General features: G+C 42.6%; 1 protein-coding gene across 4 annotated transcripts in view; it reads right to left on the bottom strand.

Annotated features, from left to right (window-relative positions):
• hdac7a (histone deacetylase 7a) overlaps positions 1-25,155 on the bottom strand; it is a 59,492-nt gene that overhangs the window by 8,002 nt on the left and 26,335 nt on the right. For 3 of the 4 annotated variants that reach the window (XM_076741720.1, XM_076741721.1, XM_076741723.1), the window contains exons 3-21: positions 14,125-14,315; positions 13,875-13,965; positions 13,134-13,254; positions 12,798-12,898; positions 12,192-12,314; positions 11,932-12,041; positions 11,063-11,164; positions 10,302-10,473; positions 9,528-9,733; positions 7,592-7,795; positions 6,258-6,483; positions 4,915-5,048; positions 4,532-4,652; positions 4,019-4,068; positions 3,252-3,359; positions 1,873-1,928; positions 1,214-1,301; positions 915-1,034; positions 689-786 (exon numbers count right to left, since the gene is read on the bottom strand). In XM_076741720.1, the coding sequence (XP_076597835.1) occupies positions 689-786; positions 915-1,034; positions 1,214-1,301; positions 1,873-1,928; positions 3,252-3,359; positions 4,019-4,068; positions 4,532-4,652; positions 4,915-5,048; positions 6,258-6,483; positions 7,592-7,795; positions 9,528-9,733; positions 10,302-10,473; positions 11,063-11,164; positions 11,932-12,041; positions 12,192-12,314; positions 12,798-12,898; positions 13,134-13,254; positions 13,875-13,965; positions 14,125-14,315 (2,422 nt within the window). Of the gene's footprint in view, positions 1-688; positions 787-914; positions 1,035-1,213; positions 1,302-1,872; positions 1,929-3,251; positions 3,360-4,018; positions 4,069-4,531; positions 4,653-4,914; positions 5,049-6,257; positions 6,484-7,591; positions 7,796-9,527; positions 9,734-10,301; positions 10,474-11,062; positions 11,165-11,931; positions 12,042-12,191; positions 12,315-12,797; positions 12,899-13,133; positions 13,255-13,874; positions 13,966-14,124; positions 14,316-23,560; positions 23,626-25,155 lie in introns of those variants that run through there. The other variant, XM_076741724.1, reaches the window with a different exon arrangement.

The following is a 25,155-nucleotide window of genomic DNA, read 5'->3' as shown; positions in this document are numbered from 1 at the left end:
AAGAAGTACGTCAGAGGCAATGTTTAACTGATCAGAGGCTCAGCTTAAGTGTGTTTGTTGTGGCTCAGTGTAAAGGAAATGACAGAAACTGTCTGATTACAGCTCCACTGAATATCCTTATCCTGATCAATTAAAAATGGAACATCTGTCTTTTGCCTAATCTACAACATTTCACATCCGAGACACTTACTGAAGAATCCGAATCTGCTTTCAATATGGATTGGGCTAAAAAATCTAGTTAAGCTCACATTCTCTACATTTTCAATATTGTTACGCTGGAGTAACATTAGGAATAATTGACAGGACATGACAACATGAAAAAAACAAACAAAAAAAACCAAAACAAAAACCAAGGCATGATTCAACCATTCCACACGTCATTTTGTCTATCACTGACACAACCCGGATTTCCATGTTTCCGTTAATCTCCTGTTTAAAAAGCTTTTCTTGTGTACTGAATCTGAGAGCCAGCAGTGTACTCCAGTCTCTACAACTACGTCAAGCACGGGAGAACCACAGAACACAAACAGGTGACAAACGAAAGAGCAACCTTCGAAGCACTGAAGCTGTTCTGGAGGGTCGCGGTAGAACGCCTCAGACCCTGAATATTGGATTTTAATATGTTTCTGTCTCTCTTCTTGACTTGTAAGCATGTGTTGCAGTGTTTAAACACAGTAGTTGGTCATACCTGAATGCAGCCAGGTACTCAGCATCTCCCATGGGTGGGTCCAGTCCTCCTGTCCACGCCACATTCACATTGAAGCCCTCACCTGCTCCAGAACCAACCTACACCCAAAAATACATTGTGTTGTATTTCTTTCAGTCGGTCGGGAAAAAAATCTGCCATTTATAAGTCACGTCAGGCTCTATAATCATGTATACACAATATGCCACAATGTTCAATGTTCACCCACCTCAGCCGGCGACCCGCTGCCAGGGAAGAAGTTTCCGTCATCGTAGCGATGAAGGGAGATGTAGAGGACGCTGGGGTCACTGTAGAACACTTCCTGGGTGCCGTTGCCATGGTGAACATCCTAGCAATGGGATGAGGGAAGACAATAATATTATGCACAGCAATACCACGGAAGAGAAATTCACTATTGATTATTATTTGAAGTGTACATACGAGCATTACAGGATTATCACAGAAGCTTTTCAACCATACAAACAGTGCAAATACCAGCATGAGGCCACAGATAACAAGCTGTCTTACCCAGTCAACAATGAGGATCTTGCTGACGCTGAGCTTGTGCTGGAGCTGCTTGGCAGCTATGGCCACAGAATTGAAGTAACAGAAGCCCCTAATAGACCCAGATAGAGAGGATGAAACAGGAGTTCAAAGACAGCTCTGAGGAAAGTGAAGACTTTGATTGAGAAGGAAAAACAGTGAATGTCTCCTTTAGCTCTAATTTCTTTTACTCAGTTATAGAATGAGTGATGCACAGTTGGGCATGTTGGTAAGGCTCTTTGGAGTTTTGGCTGTGGTGTCTGTTTGTTTTCACGTGGCACTCGCCTGTTCTTGATGAGAGCACCCGCTACTATATATGTCAAAAATGTGAAATGGTAAACAGTACAGTAGCTGTTCAGGATTGTACTCAGGACAAATGAGAGGAAGATGAGCAGTCTAAGCATCAATAAAACAAACAAAAGAAAAACACAAAGACGTATTAATCTTGCTTAGTTTGTCTTCTCTGTATCGCTTCATAAATATCCTCCACAGAAGCTGCTGACAGTGCAGCAAGAACAGGAAAACTGACTGTGGTCAGACTGAGCATATGGATGACACACACACACACACACACACACACACACACACACACACACACACACACACACACACACACACACACACACCAAACCAAACTCACTTACATTGGATTGGAGGGGTCTGCATGATGCCCTGGTGGTCTGACCACAGCAAAGCCGTTCTGTGCAGAGGAAGCAGAGGATGCTGTTATTAATACTGTTAACAAACTAAGTCCTGTGTATTCTATTGGCCTTCATAATGTACAGGAATATACAATTTGGACACACAGAATTTTCCTGCAGGCACAATCAAAACAAGCCTTTTAGAAATGGATTGACAGGTTTCAGTCACAACATAAAAACGAGATGATTGTTGACAACTGTTTCCTGGTTTGAGTCAGATTTACAGTAAAGTAGGTTTCAATTATTGTCACATGCCTCAAGTATATAACTGCCATTGAGGGTACACATGATATTGACTTGACTTAGTATAAATCCTGTGGATGTAAGAGCTTCTCTCCTTTTCAAAAGACAGTGAAGTGAATTTGAGTCGAGAATAAAAAACATCTCACGAGTACACAACATCAAATGTATGAGCTCCGGCAATGTAAAGACAATGGAGGCATTCAAGGTACTTATTATGTTGTCTAAATTAGAATATATAGTGTACGAACATTCCCTATGATATGTATAGCTCAAAAACAGCAACACAGCGGTTGTACTGTGGTTGTAGTATAGTGTCGTGGTGGTGTCTATCGCTGCTCCGTTGCTCATTGTTGTTCGTTCTCCGCCTGCCTGCCTGCCTTGTCTTACACCATCTTTCTGTTTGGTTTGGTTTTGTGCTGGAACTGTGTGGACTGAAGCTGCCTGCTATAAATACTTTTATGCCAATTTTATTTTTACATTTGACCATTTAGAAAACAAAAAAAAAAAAATCTTCATGTTTATCCCAGACTTTAAATCATTGTGAAGAGGAAAAGGAAGAGGATTTAGGCCATGATGTGACAGGAAAACACTTTCTGAAACTCAGTCGTCTTTGAAGTGGTGAGGAGCTCTTAAGGCACGCTTCTGTGCCGGATGCTTTTCTAAGATGATGTGTCTTTCTGACCCTTGCAGCTGAAATGCACAAACAAAACACTGCCGGCTATGGATACAAACTTCACAATTACTTCAGCATAACTTTGACTGTGTTCAGGGGTATATAACGTTTAAACTGTCATTGTTGTCTCAGCCAAAAAAAACTACTGCTTTTCCCTGATAAACCTGCAGTCAGTCAGTCAGGTTTGGAGTTGGAGGGTTCCCGCTTGTGTTTGTCATTATTACATCATTATTGAATTGTTGAATTACATTATTACTGAATTGTGCCCCCCCCCCGCCTCCATTTCATCCATAATGCTCCGATATGAGGACACTTCTTTTTGTGTTATTGCTTGCATATTGTTTTGTGATAATCGTCTACAGAGGAGCTGACAGACTGATATCTGGCTCCCATCTGAGTGTCTCACCTTCAGCTCTCCTTTGGCCACTCTGAAGGCCAGCTCCACAACGCTGCCTGCTGCCATGCGTGACGCCGTAGAGGTGTGCGACTCATTCCAGGTGGTATCATTATCAACCTGCAGAGAAATGGTGGAGGCTATTGCATGACAGAATAATCAAACAGCAACTAGTGTTGTAGTGTTGAATATCTGTTGTATGAAGCCCGTTTGTGTCAGAAATCCCTCTGGAACAATACTAGGAAAGTGAAGACTCTCTCTGGGGTACGGATGACCAAACTTTCAGCTGTGGCTTAAAAGTAAAGATGTCTTAAAAGTAAAGATGTCAGTTTCACTCTAGCATTTTGAGCCCAGATCCATATTGCTGGTAATTTTCCTTTCTACTCTGCTTTTACTCCCTCTGTTTGTTCACAAACTGGCATTACTGTCCATCTGGCTCGGACAATGAAATCCGAGGCATTTCTTTTATCCTCGGTCATGAACATGTTGTTCTCATTAGTCTGAGTTGTCATGGTCCGACACGCACTGTCAGGCAAATCTTAGCGTTGGGCAAAGCCAACTCTCTTTTCCTCTTTAATATCCTGACTTTGTTGTAATTTTCTCTCGCTTGACTTTGCTGCTTTTCTTTGAAACACTATCGACTTTCATCAAGGCAGTGATTGGTTTGTATTGTATCTCTTTCATTAAGAGCTTAGGAGACTTACAGTATGATCAAAAAATAGAGCTGTGCGTGTGTGTGTGTGTGTGTGTGTGTGTGTGTGTGTGTGTGTTTCTCTTACCCCTACACCCCCACATGGTAACATCACAAACATCCTTTGAGAGAGGATCCCTGAGGAAGCAAAACATAAAAATGACTGTATATTTATACATTTGTTCAATTATATTTCAGTGTCTTAAACACTTCAACATGATTTTTTTATGAGAGGACGGCTAATGAAAGGAAAACCATAAGCTGACCTGGCACAATCCACCCATTTAAGAGTGTTCATGGCATGAGAACAATATTTGTGATGAGGCCATGTACCACCATCACATGTTTGTCATTTCTTTTTAACTTCATTAACATAGTTCAAGGACAAATATATGAACACAGTTTTTGTCGGAATTGTAAAACAAACTTTGTAATACCACTCTGGCTGTTATTGAGAAGAAGTGGACATCTGGAAGACTGCTCAGTGCTGATGTTCCTTATCACATTGGAGTCTTTCATGTTCACTATTAAATCACTTGAAAGTTTGGGTTGGACTTTAGAATACAGATGTACAACTCTATCAGTCTGAGGTGTGGCATACCGGCCAGTTTGCGGTTATCCAGTTTGAGTCTGTTGAGCGGGTTGGTGCCGTAGAGCAACACGTGGCGCTCTGTATGGACCGACTGCAGCTCCTCCAGAGTGGCTTTGCGACCTCGAATACTCTGTGTGAACAAAATCTTTTCTTTACTCTGATGCTGTGGAAAGAGCCAGTACACCTCCGTTTTGTAGGACCAAGAACATCACATTCCATATGGAATCATATCCACATAGATAATGTGGAATATGTAATGAATAACACTGTTAAACAGACAGAATCTCTTGTACCCGTAAACCCAACCTTTCCATTTTCAAAAAGACAAATAGAATCACATTTTTGTACGTTTGATCAGGATGATTTGCGTGTGAGTGTGTCTGGTGTCATACCTCACACTGTCCCCTCAGGCCTCTCTCCTGTAGTCGGGACCAGATGCTCTGTATCCTCCCAGCATGCTCTGGGTGACTGCTGTTGTCTCCACATGTACACTGGTGCTTCAGCATCTGAGAATCATACACCAGGCCTGCATACACAAATACACACATATATTTATAATTACACATGTTTGTGGCATCAAGCGAAAGTCTTCTCAGAGTTTATTGCCACTTCAACTTTTTTATTACTTTCCAAGGCAATCAGAAATATTACTTTCATTTGTTACATTAAGCTAGTTTTCACTGCACTAGGGACACCACTATTTTAGTTTTCTTCACACTTAAAGTTTTATTAAGTTGTGACAGAACAACATATCCGCATCAGCACAAAAAAAAACAAAAAAAAACACCCAAAAACAAATATACAAACAAAATTCACCAACAAATAAAAATAACATTAACGTCGTCCGGAAAAATTTCAGTATTCATAGATATCTATTTTGATTGGATGTTATTCTAGTCGGTGTCAAGGCTCATATATATGTTCCATTTTTCCCAGATCTTTTCAAATGCCTCTTTTGGACTCTCAAAAGATATGTCAACTTTTCCACAACAAAAATGTCTTTGGACAATTCCCAACCACTGTTCCTGTTTTGGAGTGTGTACTGTGAGCCAATTTCTGGTAACAGCTTTCCTACTTGCTGCAAGTAGACACCACCATTTTAAACATGTTTTCCACTAACACCCACAGAGGTCTCTGAGTCTTTATGTCCTTCTGATCCCAAGGGCAATAGAGTTTTGACTGATGCATAATCTGAGTCAAACAAGTCAAATCAGCTGTTCCTTTAAAACACTAAACTCTCAAAAAAAACCACACTACAGTGTCGGTCAAGTTTTGAAATTATACTGCAAAGTTTCCCTTTTGTTTAGTTTTCTTTCATCTCTTCTCATTTTTTATTCACATTTGCTCTTCATGTCGGTTTGATCGTGAGTGGGACCTCCTGGGGACAGACACTCAGTTTTGATTTTTCGTCATGTGGAACTGCTGAACACTTCACCTCTGCTGGTCAGTGCATGGTGCTAGATGTTGCCAAATATATGAAATATTGTTTTTGGCTTCTTTATTATTATTAATGGGGGCATGTGATGCCTTTTTTAAATAGTGGAGACATGACTGAACATTCGGGAGAGAGGTGGGCAACGACATGTAACTGAGGCTGGAGTCAAATGGAGGATATTGCAGTTATATGGTCAGCGTCTTAAACCCTAAACCACAGGAGCAGCCTGTATTTACAATACCATTAAAAAAATTGATGATAAATGCCTATTTCAATAGTGCATGAGCATGTCTGACTCACCAGTGGTGAAGCGTGGTTTGCTGCTCGTATCCTGTCCGGTCAGGCTCAGGGGTTTCTCGGGCAGAGTGAGAGAGGTGGAGGCTGGGGATGACTGCGTACGTGACAGGGGGCGATGGACACCCAACCCACTGCCGACCCCGCCACTGCCACGTAACATGGGCACTGCCAGGGTCTCCATCTGCCGATGCAGCTGCTGCAGCTGCTTCTGTTGTTCCCATAGCAACGACTGCAGAATGTAAATATCGTAAACACAAAAGAAGACAAAGTGTGAGACGGCAAAGTGCAGAGCAGAAACTGGACCAAGACAGGGTCTTTTTTGAATATTGGTGCTCATAACATTCTGCTACGCATATGGTATGCAGCTGTACATCCCTCTAAAACTCCCTGAGTGATTTGTATTCAAAGCTGATATTAAGTGCTGGAAGTCACAGAACTTCCTCCAGCTTAATGTCAGTAAATATGAGATTTGGCCCCTTTGATCTGACCTGTACCATCAAGAGCAGTCGGGGTGTGTCAGTATCAAGAATACTGCTGTGAATCTGGAAGTCATTTTTCACTCTGATCTCTTCATTAAAAATCAGGTCGCTAAGTCCATTCAATGCTGTTTCCTACAGCTGACACTGAAAACATCACTGACACCTTTGTTTTTTCAATATTAGACCGATTGGATGAATTTGTGTTTTTGTGAAGTGCTCCTCCTGTCAGACCTTCTAGCACAGTCTGTAAGACAGACTCCCGACTATGTGGTTTGTCTGATCAGCGACGGGCAGATTCTCTGAAAGAGTAACGGCTCAGCTTACAGTCCATGCACTCTGTCATCATATATTGAAATAACCTCTTTAATGTAATGAGTAGTTGTCAAACCACAAAACAGAATCGAACCCCGAACAAGCGCAAATGTTAGGACGCCATCTACAGGGCCGTTGAAAGAAGAACAGGTGTGTGGTTTTATTCCATCCATCTATCTGCTTTCTGTCGGTGCATCTGTGTGTGTGCATGTGTGTGACCATGTATTCCTCATGTTGTGGGGACATAAATCTATTTGGACAGTCACATTGTGGGGACTCGCCTTCCTTATGGGGACAGAACGCAGGTCCCTGTAATGTAAATCATTCAATTTTAGGGTGAAGACTTGGGTTAAGGTTAGCGTTAGGCAAGTAGTGGTTATGGTTATGTTAGGGTAGGTCTCCAGGAAGTTACTGTAAGTCTATGTAATGTCCCCAGAAATGATGGAAACATGGCTGTGTGTTTGTGTGTGTGTGTGTGTGTGTGTGTGTGTGTGTGTGTGTGTGTGTGTGTGTGTGTATCTCATGTGTGAAAAAATACTGTCCAACCTGGTTCAATATGAGTGCATGTTGCAGGTTCATTTGCTCTTCCTGGCTCTTGGATGCTGTTGGCTCTGCCTCCCTCAGAGACTCCGCCCTCACTCTGCTCTGATAGGTTGGCTCTGTGGGCGATGTCCCGCCGCCATCCTCTGAGTCCATATCCTCAGAGGGGATCTGATGGAGTCTGGGCTTCTCGCTGGACTTTGACATCAGCTGCAAGTGCACATAATCACACATTTAAGTAGGCCAAAATACACACACAGAAAAATATGTTTGTTTTCACTTATTCATTCAAAAGGAGCTTCTCATGATGGCGTGAGATAGCAGACTTAAAAATGCAAACAAACAAAATAAGGCACCAGCACACACAGAAATGCTGCTGGAGTGTAGATGTAGTCTGTTGGTGTTTTCCATCAGCTGTTAACAGCCACCTGCCACCTCTGAAATGTTGATGAAAACCACAAGACAAACCTCATCTAACCATCCTAAAGTGTATTTAACAGGTGAGGGGACTACGACTGTAAATATGAGGTGCTGAGTGGAAAAGAATGCCAGGTGCCTTCTGGAAATGTGGAATTTTTGGAGGGCTCCAAAATCAACAAATTTGGGATCACAAAAATCAACACAAGCTGCATAAACTTCTTGTGAAGTTTGCTGTTGAAGTAAGACATCTCAGGGCTACAATTTACAGGTGCTGAAACATTCAAACTGTAATGTCCACATCCAAGACTGCAGCCTTGAGATATGCGTGCGCCACATGATTCTCAAGAAAGGCCTTCATATCGTCAGGTAATCTCATATTCAGCTGTTACATTCTGAAAGACTTATATCTCAGCAAAGGAAGCCAACCACAATGAATCCCCTTCCATATTTACCTCCTCTGTTTTCAAGAATGCAGCTTTAAGTCTGACCTGCTCTGCAAACGTGGCATGAGGCAGCAAAAATGTCATTACAGCCGAAGACATTTTATCTGTCAATTCAAATGACCAAGAAGGAAGAAGATTTTCTGTTATCACTGACTACATCAAGTTCTGTGTTACCACCACCATGCCCACAAGAACGTCCAAAGAATATTCAAACTCCAAACCCTGGATCGCCTCCCATACTGAGCACAGAGAGGTCTGGGAGCCTTCAAACAATCAACAGACAGATCACGAATGACAAGAGCAAGGCCAAACTATACGAGAACAGATTGGAACAGGAGATTAGGAAATCAACTGGTTGTGAATCAAGACAAGTTCATTCCACAGACCCCTTCATATACATACATATCCCCCCTTCACACTGGAGGATGTCTGACAGCTGCTGAGCAGGTGCAACTCCTGTGCCATGGAGCTCTGTCCCACCCTCCACTCTACGTTGTTGGAACCCTACAGGACAGCATCAATACCCATCCTGTGGAAAGCGTACACCATCTGCCAGCAGCCAGGATAACCCCACCCTTCAGAGCCCAACCCCTACCAACCAGTCACACTCACTCAAATTGACTTAAAATGCCAAACAAATGGATTCTGACCACCATCCTGCCAGCCATCACACCACAGCTGGACCCCCACCAGTTAGCTTATAGTAGCAGTATAGTATAGATGGACAGAGGATGCTACTGGAATAACGGAGCAACCTCACTTCAGTCCTTTTTGTCGACTTCACCTCCCCCATCAACACCATCCAACATCACCAGACAATCAAGAAACTCCATCTTCTCAACACTGTTCGCCCCCACCTCCTGTTGTTAAACCCACCCTGCTGTCCTGTTCCTCCTGCTGCTTTACCTTTACCCTCTCCGACAAAACCAAATGTATCAGCGTCGGTGACAGAGCCGTCACACTCATAACAGCAGAAGACACTGATGGCCCCTTCAATCCACCCTTCACACGACTACCATCCGTCACAGCTGTTTCTTTTTTATGAATACACATGAGCGTGTGTCTTCACTTCTTCGTACCTTGCCCAGGTGGGTCTGCTGTTTGAGCCTCTCCAGTAGTTGTGTGTTGTGCTGCTGCTGGAGGAGATGTGAGTGAAGGGTCCGGGGGCTCTGGGGGAGGGGCTCTGAGCGTGTTCTGCTCAGGGGCTTGTGGGGCTGAGCGCCTCCAGGAGCCAGGTGGTCTAACTGCGGGGCAAACTGTAGCGGGACCTGGTCTAGACCTGGAACTGGGCAGAGACAGAGAGACAAAGGAGCAGAAAAGTAATTACTTTCATGCATGGACACAATTTATGAAACACAAATAAACGCGTAGCTACTACACTGTCAGCCTTGCTCCTGCTGCTTTGTAAACAGACTGAATAATACTTTCTTTTCATCATTTCTTTTATGTTTTTGTTATGGGTTGTTATAGTAGTAAAGCCACTGCATTGAGAGAAAAAGAAGGTGGATGCAGAATAGTTGAAATATAAAATTGTCCAAGCAGTTGACATAAAATATGATTTTCAATGTAACCACTGGGTGGTGCTCTTACATTTCAGAAACTACAAATCTAAAGATCTTTGTGAGGCCACTTCTTCCTTTGAACTGATGAACATTTGTGGCTATTTGGTAACATCTTGGTTGTGTGTATCCTACACTGGACTGAGATGTAAATCAGTTACAGAGCTTAAATGTAAGTAATCTCTTATCAGCGTTTAAACATCCTGTTTGAGCGGAGCTGGAGTTTTTGGCCCTTCGTGTGTATATGCATGCACACGTCTACACGATATGCTTCAGTGTGTGTGTGTGTCTCACCAGTGAGTAGTGGAGTGTGTACCAATCCAGAGGGCTCCAGGATGATGACAGGCAGGTGAGGGTTCAGCTGCCCAGCCTGATCCTCCCTGCTCATGGGGAGGAAGACGGACGAGCCCCCGGCTGTGACCACCGGCACCCGGCCGACTTTCAGAGAGGACAGCTCTCCTTCAGCCTGCACGCAGACAGTCAGTCAGCTTCACAGCTACAGATAACACGCTATCTGACATTTTATGACAGTTTTGATTTACAACACAGAATAAGGTGAATATATTCCAGTATGTTGACGCAAGTTTGGTCCAGGTGATGGACAGCAGTACTCAGAACTGCCAATGTCATAGTGAAACAGCATTTTAAGAGCACTAAGCTCATTTCTTTGATGTACTTTTCTGCTTCAAAAAGGATACTGGGGACAGTAGATTTCATTCATTCACTCGTTTCATTGAGATTTTCAGGTCATGGGATGTCATGTGAGCTTTGCAAGTTAACTTTTACACTGGACAGACTGTAATCATTATACAGCCTGGCACCGTGTCTGTAAAAGCTCAAAGCATTTGTGAGTGGAATGAGATTCCTTTAAACCTGAAGGCCATTTCAAAAGTGGCTTTACTGACATTTTCAGCAGACTAAAGCAGTGATCTGCTTCATTTGACCACAAACCATTGTTCAAAAGCTGAACACCTATTTCACTTGTTTTATGGAAATACATGATTCAAGAACAGATGAGTTGTTATGATAGGCAGCTGCTGCGGCTCAGTGTTTACCCTGGCGTTGGCGGGTAGTCCCAGTGTGATGGTGGGCAGAGTGGAGGGACTCTGGATGGTGAAGTTAGCTAGAGTGCCATCTCTGAGAAGCAGCTTCTGGGCCTGAAAATGGCAAACAGTAAACATAATAACTGTTCAAAAACATTTACATTTCCATCTGAATTGAGTCGTGTTCATAATAATCCACTCTTTTAACCTGCAATCATTAAAACTGCAGTTTTTATGAGAGATAAAGAAGTTACATTTAACATGTTAGACCAGTGTTGGTGATGTATCCCATAATGCACCTCTGCTTTGCTACTGACATGCAGTTTGTCTTTGTTATGGTCTCTTAGTATTTTCTGCTGCTGTGACCAAATGTTGGTGTTTGCCAAATGTAAATCTGCAGTAAACTAAACCAATGTAGCCTAATTAAAGCTAAGCAGACGTCCACAGCAGGTGTGACAGAGGCTGACTTTCTCTGATTAAATTAATTATGTATAAACAGCTGACAAACACTAAGTGCTCCCATACTCTTGTGTCGTTGCTTTAAACATGTCATTACTCAGCATGTGGGCAGAGCTCATGCACATGAAACAACAACTTGTGCTTCCTTGTTGAAAAAGATGCACAAGTTCTTCCATCTCTGCCTGTCTGAACGGCTGAAAAGGAAACATTAGCTTTTATCTTTAGTCTTTTACACATTTCTCTGTAACTATTCAAATTCATTATGGCCACTGATTTGGTGTAAAAACTTTGCTTAGTTTCACTTCATCTTGAGCAAAGATTGTTCAGTCAACTGATGTTTTTGTTCATTTTACTTTATTCATTTTCTGAAAGGACTCATAATGTGTGTGTCTGTGAGAGTGCGTGTGTTTGTCTTCGCTAACCTCATGCGAGAGGCCGCCTGCAGATGGCAGTAGCCCATTCTCATTGGGCAGACTGTCGTTAGGAGAACTGCAGCCAGAGACTGGAGTGCTGCTGCTGCTGGGGGACGAGTCTGGTGAGAGACGAGCGGAGTGTGAGCTGAATATTATCAATGATTAAATTATTTCAGAGAAATCAATCCCGTTCATCATGATAAGAAAGACTAAAAACACTGTTTGACTCACTGAAATCATGGCACATTAAACAGTTTTAGTGTAGTTACCCAGTGTGTCAGGTACTCTGTGTTTGACAGTAGGCGGGGCGCTCTCTTTGCGAGTGAGCGGGCTCTTACGGGTGTTTAGGTGTTTCTTCAGCTTGTGCTTCACCTTCAGATTGGGCTCAGACGCTGACAAATTAAAGCAACATGGGGAATGTTACTTAATGTGATTATGTGCAAACAGTTCACTACACTCCTTTGCTGACTGTAAATACCACAACAATGATTCAACCTATTTCCAGTTAACAAAATCTGATGAATCAACCACATTAAATCAGAGTTAAAGTGAGCAAAATACATGACTGGCCATGATTATGAAAGCAAAAGGTATCAGTTTATTCAGTGTGATTCATCAAAGTATGATCGCTGTAGCCTGAAGCAGTGAGTGGGACAAAGAGCTAAACAGTCAAACAGCTGCTCTGCACTGTGGAGAAAGAAGTCAGTGTTGAAAGATTCATATTTGTCATTTGAATGAATCTTTCACACCATTTCATTTGTCACTTGATCTTGAATTGACAATTTCATCATAAGCATCCTGAGCATGCAGATGATGCTGCCTCAGGCCCTGCCTCTGGACACAGTCAAAGTGTGACAGTGGACCAGGTGTTTCACCTGCTCTGCGGAGCGGCGTCCCTTCTGAACACTCAGACGAAGGCTGTGAGGGAGATGAGACCAGAGGCTGGGAGGATAAACTCGGGTCCGGGCCCAGCTTTCTGGGAAAACACAGCACAAAAATACAAATAGACACACAACCATAAGGGTAAATAGCCACACCACATATGGTAGGGAACCAAAGGGTTATGTAACGAATTACTATGAACTGTGAACAGTAAATGTAGGCGTTTAGTATAGTAAATATGCATCCTGATGCATATTTAGTGTCTTGATACTTTGCTTTCTTGCTTTGTGTGTATGTGTGTGTGTGTGTGTGTGTGTATTTTGTGTCACCTGTAAGCTACAGGAGGTGCGGTCAGAGTGTTGGAGTTTGTTCTTTCCAGCGCCGCCTGTTTCTGCTTCTTAAGAATCACCTCCTGGAGTTTCTGTTTCACCAGGGAACTGGCCACCGCACCTGTCAATCAATAACGAACAACCAATCAAAAACGGAAAAGGACTGACCAAACGCTTCATCATAAGAGGAGGAGCGAGGGAGGCCAAAAGCAGAGTGTGTTCGTTTGACCCATGTGGTGATAACGAAATCTATGACAAAGACCATCGGAACAACACTGTGGGGAGTTTTGGCAAATACGTATATGCCATTTATGCGTGCATGGTCCAGAGTATGAAAGTATGTTGACTGCTGTGTCTGTGTGTGTGCATGTGTAAGACAATGTGTGCACACAGAGGTGACAGGTGTTACGAGTGTTCAAGTCAATATTGACCCTGTGACTTCATGTGACCAGACCCAAAGCTATATTTAACTCGGCTGTTGCAGCTCCGCTTGTCAGGTTATATTTAGCTCTAATTTCCAAGCAAACAGCTTCGAAGGCAGCTTGAGTGACACTGTTCAATAAAGATGAATAAGATCTCTCACAAAGCCTTTTCTCTGGCCACCATTAGCTGTTTTTAAAGACGTCGAAACAGCTTTATATACAGCCCAGTGAGAAAAAAATTAATGAACCTCAAATGTGAACTGAAACTTGTAGTAACGTGTGTCGTTGAAGTTTAATGTGTGAGTGTGAATGCACTCACTCTGTTGACTCTTGTCTTTATGTTTTAGCTGCTGCAGCTCCTGTTGTTTCTCGTGGTGCTCCTGCTCTCGCCTCCGCTGTTCCATGTTGAACTTAACCCCACACACACACACACACACATCAATATTACAGCAACACGTATGAAGCAAACAGTTACACAAGATTTCATCATTTCAGGAAGCTAGCCTAAGTCTAAGTTAAATATTATATACAAAGAAGATCAGCCTTTCTCTATGTTTGATGTCCTTTACCCGGATGTGCTGGTGCAGTTGCTGTTGGGAGAAGGAGGTGCGGGGCTGAGGGGAGAACGGGGTGAGGAGTAAAGGCGGGTGCAGCGGGGTGAGGAGCGCCGTGTCCGAACCAGGGCGCATCCCCCGCTCTCCCACCCTGAGGTCCATGGGAAACAGGGCCACGCACGACACCGGCACTGCCACAGAGGAATCTGGGAAAAGAGAGGGGTGAGGGTAGGGAGGGGAGAGAGGCGTCAATGTGCTTCATCCCCACTAAGAACAGTTGATTTACACAATACTCTGAGGGGAAACCCTACCTGAACAACAATGAGCACATGTAAACAGAGGCTAAATGAACCAGTGTTTGGAGAAAACATGTGACCAGAATTATGGTTTACAGACATAACAGCTAGTTTGCTGTTGCAAAACTCGCAGCAAAAAACTTCTTCAAATATTTTGGGAGAACGGACATGATACAAACAGGCCGGACAAACAGGGCTAACTAAAAATACTGCTGCGTTAATGCTGCACATCAATTCAGAAACATTCAACGTCAGATAAATGAACTCACACGGTCACATACCGTGACACAGCAAACTTCAGTCAGGACGAGACAGTTTACTGTGTAAACTCTCTTTAATCTACATCATAATAACCCTCAATTGTAGCCTTGGAGTCAGTTGAGGTGAACAAACACTTACTTTTTTAGCTTGCAGCAACTACTGTAACCTTGACAATAAATTACATTCAGAAAACTATCACTGCATGAAACTATGAAACCAGGCTGCCATCCACTGCTAGCTATTCGCTACTCCTTTCTGAGCCAGTCTCTGATAGAAAATGTAAAATCTTTCATTATTTTATTTCATTCTATTTTATTATTGCAGCTAAAACATGAGATGAATGATTATCTACAACTGTGCTGAATGTACTGTCAAATTTGAGCTGCTCATCTGTCAGCATTCAAGGTTGGCATATCCCATGAGTCTCAGCCACTGGTGCCCAGGCAAAGCCTCATGGGAGCTGCAGTTGAGGTTTAAAGACTAACAAAGTCTTTAAGCTTTGTTGAAGTTATTAAATGTTGAAAGTTTTCTCATGCAGTACACTTGTCGATACTGATTAGGCTCAGAATGTTAACAGAAAACCACAGTATCATTGTGGGGCTTCAGGCATAATGAGAAGCCATAGTGTTTGCTGACTACAAGTCAACCACACTTAAAACTGACAAATTAGTCCAGTTCTATAGTTAAAGGAAGGCAGAAATGGATCATTGTAAATAGCCACGGGTCATTTCTGTATCTTCTATTTGCATGTAGGCCTACAAAATGTATGCATTTACGTCTGAAGCCCTCATGACATCAGACCTTACATTATTCCACCAGACTGAACTGTTACAGTTGCCTTTTGCAGTTTATTAAGTGGTTTATCGCACAGTTAAAAAAGCGTGTGTGATGAGAAGTTTTGTATCCCAACAGAGCGAGTTTGGTTGGGTAAAAATGATGAGTTACGTCAGCTCTCCAGTGACCACCCCGAACAGATGTCCCGTGCTGCTCCAGAGGAAATGCTTAAAAACTGCCGTTCAAAAGGTGAACAAAGGTTTTTCTTGTACAAAAAAAGAAATAAAAAAGTAAGTGGGTCTGTTTAATATGCACACACTGGAAGAAAATAATACAACTCTTAGTGCATATTAATCAACTGTGTCTCCCTTAACTAATATCTAAACTCTTGAAACACACACGCAGAGACAAAGTAATAAGTCTTCCGTCTTCTTGTTTTCTTTGAGTGTTACACATAAACTCACACTATCGCTCACTCTCTCCGACTGTCTATCTGTGTGTGTATCTGTCTGTCTCTTCACACACACACACACACACACACACACACACACACACACGAATTTCCATGCTCTTTGCATGCTGTTGGGGTTATTTGCATTGCATGGCTGAGTCAATGGGAAAGATTGCCTCATCCGGCGCTAAAAACAGGATCCAGGAAGGGAACAGCTTGGGAAAAGGCTGGGGGTGGTTTCTGTCTATGAGACACAAACACGCACATATTTGCACACACACACTCACTCACAGATGCACACCAAAAGAATGCACACTGCTCACACACTAATACAGAAACACAGATGTAAACACTTCAAATGCGTTCAAATGTGTCCTACCATACACTTACACCAACACGTTGTGGATAATACGAGAGCAAGTGACGCACACTCAGCTGTAGCTGTGCTGTATATACATTTATTCATACACATAAATACACCCCCCCACACACACACACGCACACACAAACCTTTCAGAACACATACACACATCCGCGTGTGGCACACTCATACACAGCTGCACACACAAGATGGGCTTGAGCAAACACCTATTGCACAAACCTGCCTTGACGCTTAAACCAAAACTTTAAACACACACAAACACACACACACACACACAAAGAGAGCCTTGAAATAACTTGGTGTGACATCATCTCCGTGCTGCTGTGCCTGGTGCTCACATGTCAGGCTGCAGTGTGTGAAGTAAATGTCACTCATAGAGAGATTTGGCCGGATGCCAGCAGCAGCACTGGAAAATGGTCAAGGGGAAAAGAAAAGAAAAGAAAAGAAAAGAAAAGAAAAGAAAAGAAAAGAAAAGAAAAGAAAAAAGAAGTGAAAAGAAAAAAGAAAAGAAAAAAGAAGAGAAAAGAAAAGAAAAGAAAAGAAAAAAGAAATACGGATGTATCACTGCTGTTGTTTCTCACACTAACACGCACACATACACAAACACACACACATACAGACACAGCAAGCTTGGGTTACCCTGGTTTCATTAGCATCATGCTTTGGGTTAATGTGATAGAGCAGTGTGTGTGTGTTTGTGTGAGCAGTGTCAGTACTCCTCCTCCATATTAGGAGGTACGAATGCAGAGAGACAGTCTGAATGCCGACCGTTGCTGGAATAACAGAAATCCCTTGACAAACACACACACACACACACACACACACACACACACACACACACAGCTATGTACACGTATTCTCTGTAATGACAGTAAGGAGTAACAAGGCTACTATTCTGAAGAAAAGGAGAGGAGAACATGCTTATACAAGGAAACAAAGGCTGCTACAGTATATGTACACACTCACACACACTCACACACACGCACACACACACACACAGTCACAAACACCAGTGTCTCTCTTTCCCTGCCTCCCTTGGGTTATAAATAGCAAAACACACAGTGGTCCAACATTTACCTACACAGGGCTTTTTGTTTCTACAGGGAAACCACACACACACACACACACACACACACACACACACACACACACACACACACTCAAAGATTCATACACAGACTTGCACACGTTGACTTACCCTCACCATAACCACTACTTGCCTAACCCTAACCCTAACCCTAACCCTGAAAATGAGTTGCTTTCCACTTGGGGACAGGCAATGTCCCAAATTGGACAAGTCTTCCCCAGTTAGTCTGAAATTTGTCCCTGAAAGTAGCATGTGTCAGAAACACACACGCACACACACACAGAGTGATGTCACCTCCAGTTGTTGGTACAATGAAAAGAAATAAATGTAAATGAAAGCGTTAGAAAAAGCAAAGGGATTCTGGAAAATGCTGATGACAGAAAGAGCTGGCTGAGAGCGAAGACAGCGTAACCACTTCTTCACTGTGTTATTCAGACCATTATCACTAAGCAATTATCAGTTTCAAAAAATCCTCAGTATTGCAAAATGTTGCAAAACTCACTTGTGTTGATAAAAAAAAATGACAGTATCTAGATATTGAATCACTTGGCAGCACAAATCACATGATAAACTACGCTGTTGGCTTGATACGATCAGTCTGAGGATTGGTCGATGTTCACTGGATAACCATGTAAAATGTCCTATTGACTTCGAACTCTCTGTCTGCCTGCCTGCCTGTCTGTCTGTCTGTCTGCACAGTGATCACATTGTTAGAGACATTTCCCTGTTTAGCTCATGGGTCACACCTCTGGAGAGCGTGTTACGTGTTACTAAGTATGTAAAGCATGCAAACCGGGGTGAAAGGGTCAGTTATTGACTCAACACTGGAAAAGACAAGGCATGATGAAAAACTTCCATGCTGTAATGAATATTTCCCTCTACTTTTCTAAGTCTATTTTAAGGATATCTGAAGCCCTTATTTATCATCAGTGTACAGCACTCGTCATCATGATTGAGTTTGCAGTGGTTTGTTGTAGTGATATTTGATTTTGTTTTAATAGTTAAAGTGGAAACAGACAACTTTTCAACCTCCCCGGCATTTCCAAGCAGTATTACTGTTGGCGCAGCTGTCGCAAAGACAAGCTGATTGCTTTCATTTTCCTCTGAGCCCAGCAACTACCAAAAACACAGGACACACTGCATTTGTTTCCAAATTTCCGTGAAGAAACCATCAACACCAGTTTAGAAATACGAGAGGAGAAAGATGCATGTTTGCTGAAGAGGTAAAGTGAAACTGTCATAATTTTATATGGAGTAATAACATAGTTTGAGTAACTGCAGCAGCGGTTGGTGTCGGGGTGGAGGGGGGAGTACACGAAAACATTGGGAGAAAAAGCGTGAGTTCTTTCATTCAATCCATCTATAATGGAGACATGAAAGTAGATAAAAAATGGTGCCAGGAGGACTGGATCACCAGCCAGCCTTCATATCTGGTGGAAGCCAGAAATGTACAGTGAAAGCGAGGTTCATAATGAACCAATCTAAACGATGATAGTCATTAATCTACATCCGTTACACTGTGCGATCAACATTTAACCGCTGATCGCACTGCGTTCACAGTTTAACTGTCATTGTATTTTTAAGGCTGACTTCATCAAAGGCAGGTTTAGGTCATGTCTTTGCTGCATTTACTGTGTGTTGTCGCATGAAACCCTTCAGTCCTTCAGTTGAGGAGTAATCTCTTTGAGCACTTAGCCGCCCGGCTAGCCAGTGAGTGGATACATGATGTCTTTTAGAATTGTAAAATAACTGATAATAACACAGTTCCCATGTAGCCAACATGACTCTTAAGCCTAGAAACCGTGTAGCGGTTTGGACCTCTGCAACCACATTTAATCCCATTTAATCTTTCTCTCCAGATAATATGAGGTTCTAATGTTTTTAGTTCTCTTAAAGAATGATATTATGTTGCAGTTCATTACATCTGTGTGTCGAACTCAGAGAAGAATAACACATTTTGACCCTGTGGTTGTGATTCTGTGTTGATTTTATCTAAATAGCATGGTTTTTCTGTGCAAATCGAGCTGAGAAGGCATGCACTAGAATAACACACAAAGCATGAACACACATGTAGACACATACATTTAAGCAGGTCCATGTGAGAGCGTGAGGTAATATGATACGCTCGCCTTGAAAAAGCCTAAAACTGTCAGGACAGTCAAATAATTGGAAACACAAATGCAGTGCTTACACTGTGCGAGTGCTGACGTGAGGAGGATTTACAGCAGTGTCGTTTTCCTCCTGCTCCAGTTCACAAGGAGCAGGACTTCACTGCACTCAAAACAATCTGAATCGCTCCGGAGAAGTTCCAAACTTTGCCTCAGCTGCTGCAGCCATCACTTTGAGAGTTTCATCAACTGGGTTTTAAAACTGTATTGTATTTTAGGTCGAGGTGTGTCAGGACGCCTGAGGAATTGTTGGAAGTGCAGTCTTTGATTTAAAAAAGTCAAATAATTAAAAACACACACAGATGAACTGCCCAGTCCTGGTCATATTTCTTTGTTTTGTTTCACACTAACTATGCCCTTAAAGTTATTCTCCTTTAATCCTTTTAAACATTTTCATTTTATCAGCCTCTTTCATAGCCAATCAATGTTTTGCATTCTGTAAGTGTGTCTCTATATTCAGATTTCATTGTTATTGATGGAGTCTGCCAAATTATGTAACCATGAACAAGAGATTAGCATGGGAGGAATGCATGCACGCACGACGCAATGCGTAACACAGAGGACAACATGATCATGAGTTCAGTATTACAGTGTTATTGGAAGGTATTGTTGATACTTGTCTTCACTGAAACAAAGCGATGCCCACAGCTGACTGGAGAGACTGTACGAGGGTTGTTGGTCCTCTGTTGTATTTGGGGTGGAACAGCTGCTCAGGGTGTGTAATTTTGGATGGGTTTGTGTTATTAAAACGCAATTGTTGTTACCAGCAGCAACCGCAGGTGTTGCCAAATCAACCAGGGCTGAAGTCTTGAGGATTACAGATGTATCTGACAACACAATGTTTTCGTAGTTGCATTTAATGACACAGAATCAACAATTTACAGTACAGTGAGCTCCTCTGAAAACGATACTCAGTGAAGCTGAACTGATAAATGTACTTTGTGTGTGTGTGTGTGTGTGTGTGTGGGAATGTCAGCGTGTCATTATGGAAATCACCAACGACGCAGTATGATACGGCTTGTCTGGATGACCGTTGGGATTGTGTCATTTATTTTAAGATTGGGAAGATAAGGCTCATGCAGTCCATAGCAGACAGCATGAAATACTTTGTGCATGTACGTGTGTGTGTGCACATGCGTGTGACTGACAGAGATATAGAGAGAGTCTATCCCATGGCCTGGCATTTAGGTAATCCCTCCCCGCTGATTCCTCTCCTTTCTATTCTTTCATTCTGAACTTGTGTTCTGCTTAGTCAGGACTGGTTCTACAGGTAAGACAGGGATATACAAAGGTCTCTCTCTCTCTCTCTCTCTCTCTCTCTCTCTCATGGTGTAGATGGATGTTGACAGAGTGAAAAGATAAGGAGAGAACTAGCCACATGGTGCGCGAGAGCAGGGGCAATAAAAACAGAAACGCAGAAAGATGAAAAGAAAACAACGGAAAAAAAAACGACAGACGAGACAAAATCGGAGCAGAGAAGTCAAGAGACAAGAAAGGCCAGTTGGTCAGCAATCTTTGACAAGCTGCACATAAATCTAGTCACCCTCTGCACACCGAGGGAGAGCTGACAGCCAGCATAGTGCCACAAGTGATACTGCACTGCTGCACAAAGTCAACAACCACCTGAACAGACGCCACCACTTTGTGTCTTGTCACACATCCACAGATAGCTGCAGCGCGTTCTTGTTTTGACTGTGCTGTGTGCATGACTGTGGTTAAATCACAATACAGCTTTCAGATGCAACAGCTTCTGTCAGTCGATAAAGATGTCATTACCTCAGGGTATCTGTGAAGCTGTTGGCACAAAAAAAGACTTTGATGCAAATGAAGGTAGTGGGGGGGGCTCACACACAGGGTTATTAGATGTTTGAGAAAGAGGAAAGAGTCAGAGAGGAGGGGCAGGTGAGGAAAAGAACGTGAGTGGAGATAAAGGGAATGTGGAGTGGGAGACAGAGTAAAGGTCAGAGCAGAAGGACTGACAGGACAACCTGACACTGCTGAGAAAGTCAAGCGTCCTCCTCTGGACTCCATGACTCCCTTCATCCTGTTCTCCTCAAGCCTGGACTGGCATGCATGTTATTATAATGTCTACGTGTGTGTGCATGTGTTGAACAGGTTCTTTGCATGGTATAACCTGCAACTGCAAGCTGTCGCTTCTTATGTTTTCTTCATGCCCCTGCAATAAAACACATGATGCACATGTTTCCTGCTATGATTGCACATACTTGGAACACGTTACGCGTGTGTTTATGTGAGCGTGCAGGAGTATTCGTTCCAGTGAATTACTGATCTAAGTTTACAGCATGTCTTTCAGCTCTTTGCCAAAGAAAACAGTTTCCACTTCATCTAAAGCAAAAAAAAAAAAAAAAAACGCAGAACGCAGGGTCAAAGCTGCAGGTTTAAGTCTGGCTTTTCTTCATCGAGTGGAGATGGCTGATAATGTGCAAAAACAAAATTAGCACACAGCAGCAGGATGGATTTGAAATGGGCAGCTCCTGGAGTCACTTTTTAACATGCACAGAAAATGGTTTGAGCGAAGAAGTTAATATTTATCTGGCAAACCAGAGTATTGATATTGAGGTCTTGTATTATATATGATAGAAAAATTCCAGTCCAACATGTCTTAGACTATTATTGCAACTAATTATTATTTCCATGAGTGATTTATTTGTTAATTATTTTTTGACCCAGAAAATGTCAGAAGCTAAAACACTCATCACAATTTCCTCATTTTAACCAGCGATGGAGCAAATGTTTGGAATTTCTGCTCAATAAATCACTCTTTATCATCATTATCAAGCTTGTTGATGATTAATCTTCTGTTGATTGCCTAATTGACTGATTCACAGCTAATTATTACCCTGTTGGGCATAAAATGTACATTGAAGACAATAGGCTACTGATAGAATTAACTGGTCCCAAATCGTACAGTTTTATATTGTCAAGATCTATTCCTCACTTCCTGATTTAGAAAAGCTAATGCTGATCTTTGTGCTGAAAGTGCATTTTTAACCTTCCTCTATATTGTTGACTCAAATACTGCCTCGAATACCTCAAATACATTTGTTTGGGCAGTTTAAGTCAAGTCTAAAAACATGATTTGTCAGTGGTGTTCATTTGATTTAATACAACATTTTTAAAATTGTGGTGCCCATTTTCAAAACATCTGTCTAGGAATGACATCTACCGTGCAAACAGATCTAGACTGGACAGCTTCTTTCCCATAGGAACAAACCTGTGGGACACTAAACGAACCCAAAATAGCAGCGATAACTGTGCACGCAGACAGATACCAGTGGACGTTCTTCTTCACATTAAAGGTGCATTTCGAGTCATCGACTGGATATGTGGTGTGTGTGCATTTGTGAGTGTGCATGCAGGCATGAGAGACAGAAAAGACTCCAAGTTTGTGTGTGTGTGTGTGTGAGTGTGTGTGTGTGTGTGTGTGTGTGTGTGTGTGTGTGTGTGTGTGTGTGTGTGTGTATGGGAGGGTGACAGTAACAGAGGAAGGTTGATGTATAATGCAGCATGGGTCCAGTTTCCTAAGTCCTCTCTGAGTTTCCATAAACATCCAGGACTGCTGTCTGTTAGGTCAGCAAGCTCTTTCTCTCTCCCTCTATCACACATACACACAAACACACACGTACACAAACACAAGCTGAACATCTCTTGCATGGTGCTCCTGCTGTTAAAGCAAGTGTAGCAGCAATAGCAGCACAAGACGAGTGTCAGACAACGCGTGAGATGCACACGGGAGAATTAATTCACACCAGAAAGATCTCCCTCTTTCACTCTCTATCCCTCTGTGTCTTCTCCCTCTCTCTGGCAGCTGCGAGCTCGGCTGCTGAGGCTCGATCATCAGAGTTTGTCACACTCACGAACACACACCACAGCAGGCTTCTAGCGCGCAGTACGCTTCAAGAAGTTTGACACAACAGGTTTCACCTCCGATTCACCAGATATAAACAACAAAGTACACACACACAGTACATGCAGACACATGGAGTAAATGATAAAGTCGAAGGCACATACCCGTGTTTCTCTTGTAAATATCCGGCTATGTGAAAACCCCAGTAGCACTTCTGCCTCAGCCAGCTCACAGCAGGATCTATAATTAGACAGAGAGCTCCACTCCCCTCCAGTCATCTTTTACTGTCGGCCACATCCTCTTTTCTTTAACTCCTTCTCTTTCTTCTCTTTCCTCCCTCACTCTGTCTCTATTTTTTGACGCCAAACTGTTGATTTCATCATTTCATTCACACAGCAGAAGCACCTTGCCCGGAAGCAAAGGGTAATTTTCAGGGTATCCACAGATTCCAGGCAGAAGAGGCTTTTTAAAGAGTTTTTCAACTCCTTTTAAACGCTGCCTGGAACTAAATTGAAGACAGACTGAATGCGAAGTTAAGAGACCTAAAAATCAGCCTGAAACTCTAAATGTGCAGACCAAGAAAAAGGTTAGCAAGAAGTGAGTGAAGGGTGAAGCATCAAGATCTCTACTAACACCACAGGAAGCCCTTCAAGCCTTCACACTTAAAGGACCCTGTTGAACAAAAAGGACACTTCAGCTTCTCTTCCACTACAAATGCTCTAATTGTCACACTTTGGCCACCGACGACCATCAGCTCTTGCTACTGCAGGATCTTAACAATCCATCCCATAAACAACAGGGATTGTAACCATGGTAACGGGGGCAGTCGGGCCGACAGGAAGTTGAGTCTATAAAAACACAACAATGAGAGAACCAGGGTGGCTTCCTGTTTAAGAGCTGAGTTTAGACTCCCATTTCCTCCCCCACCCCCCCGCTGTTGTTGTGACGCTGCTGCCGCAGTGCCTTTGAGCCTTCGGGAGTTGTGTCCCACTGGAACACATCAAACAGTAAAACCAAAACAACCATGGCTCCTCTGACACCAACGCCCCTTTCTCACATACACTCCCAAATCACTGTTCCCGTTCCTCTCAATGTATGGCTTTAGTGAAAAGCTGAGGGCTTTGACATCCATTAACGACTCAGATTAATGACTAACAGTGGCCCTGAAGGCAACACACTAATGTTGCCACTGAACACACAATAACTCACAAACACACCCATTACTGGAACATGGAAAACTACTAAGTAAACTATTGACAATCCGGTTAAATTGTCTTTCATCTGTTTCAATTGTTTGTGGAACTGAATCAGCTTGAGTGAATCTTGTCCAACTTCAGTCAGTTAGATCCAAGAATACCTCCGTATAACTCTGATAAACATGGAGGAACCTGAGTTGTGAGTAGATAACTTATAACACAGAGAAACCAAGAACATTACTCTTTTGCATCGTAAGTTATGTATACAAACAGTATTTAAGGAAGAACATGACATTTTTGGGAAATACACTTATTTGCCTTTTCTTGCTGAGAGTTAGATCAATACCACTCTCGAGTCTGTACACTAAATATGAAGCTGCAGACAGGAGACGTTTATCTTAGCTTAGCATAAAGAGTGGAAACTGGGAAACAACTTATAGCTCATTTGCTTAAGCCATACAAAGATCAGAGTGTAAGAATGAGTTGGATAACTTCTTGGCTTCCTTGACTTCCTGGAGTCTTGCTGTCAACGTGAAGTTGACAAGCAACATGGAGACCCCAGG

This window comes from Chaetodon auriga, chromosome 10 (assembly GCF_051107435.1).
Source record: "Chaetodon auriga isolate fChaAug3 chromosome 10, fChaAug3.hap1, whole genome shotgun sequence".
Taxonomy (NCBI): domain Eukaryota; kingdom Metazoa; phylum Chordata; class Actinopteri; order Chaetodontiformes; family Chaetodontidae; genus Chaetodon; species Chaetodon auriga.
The sequence above is the reverse complement of the archived record's forward strand: the minus strand, read 5'-3'. Positions and strand labels throughout refer to the sequence as shown.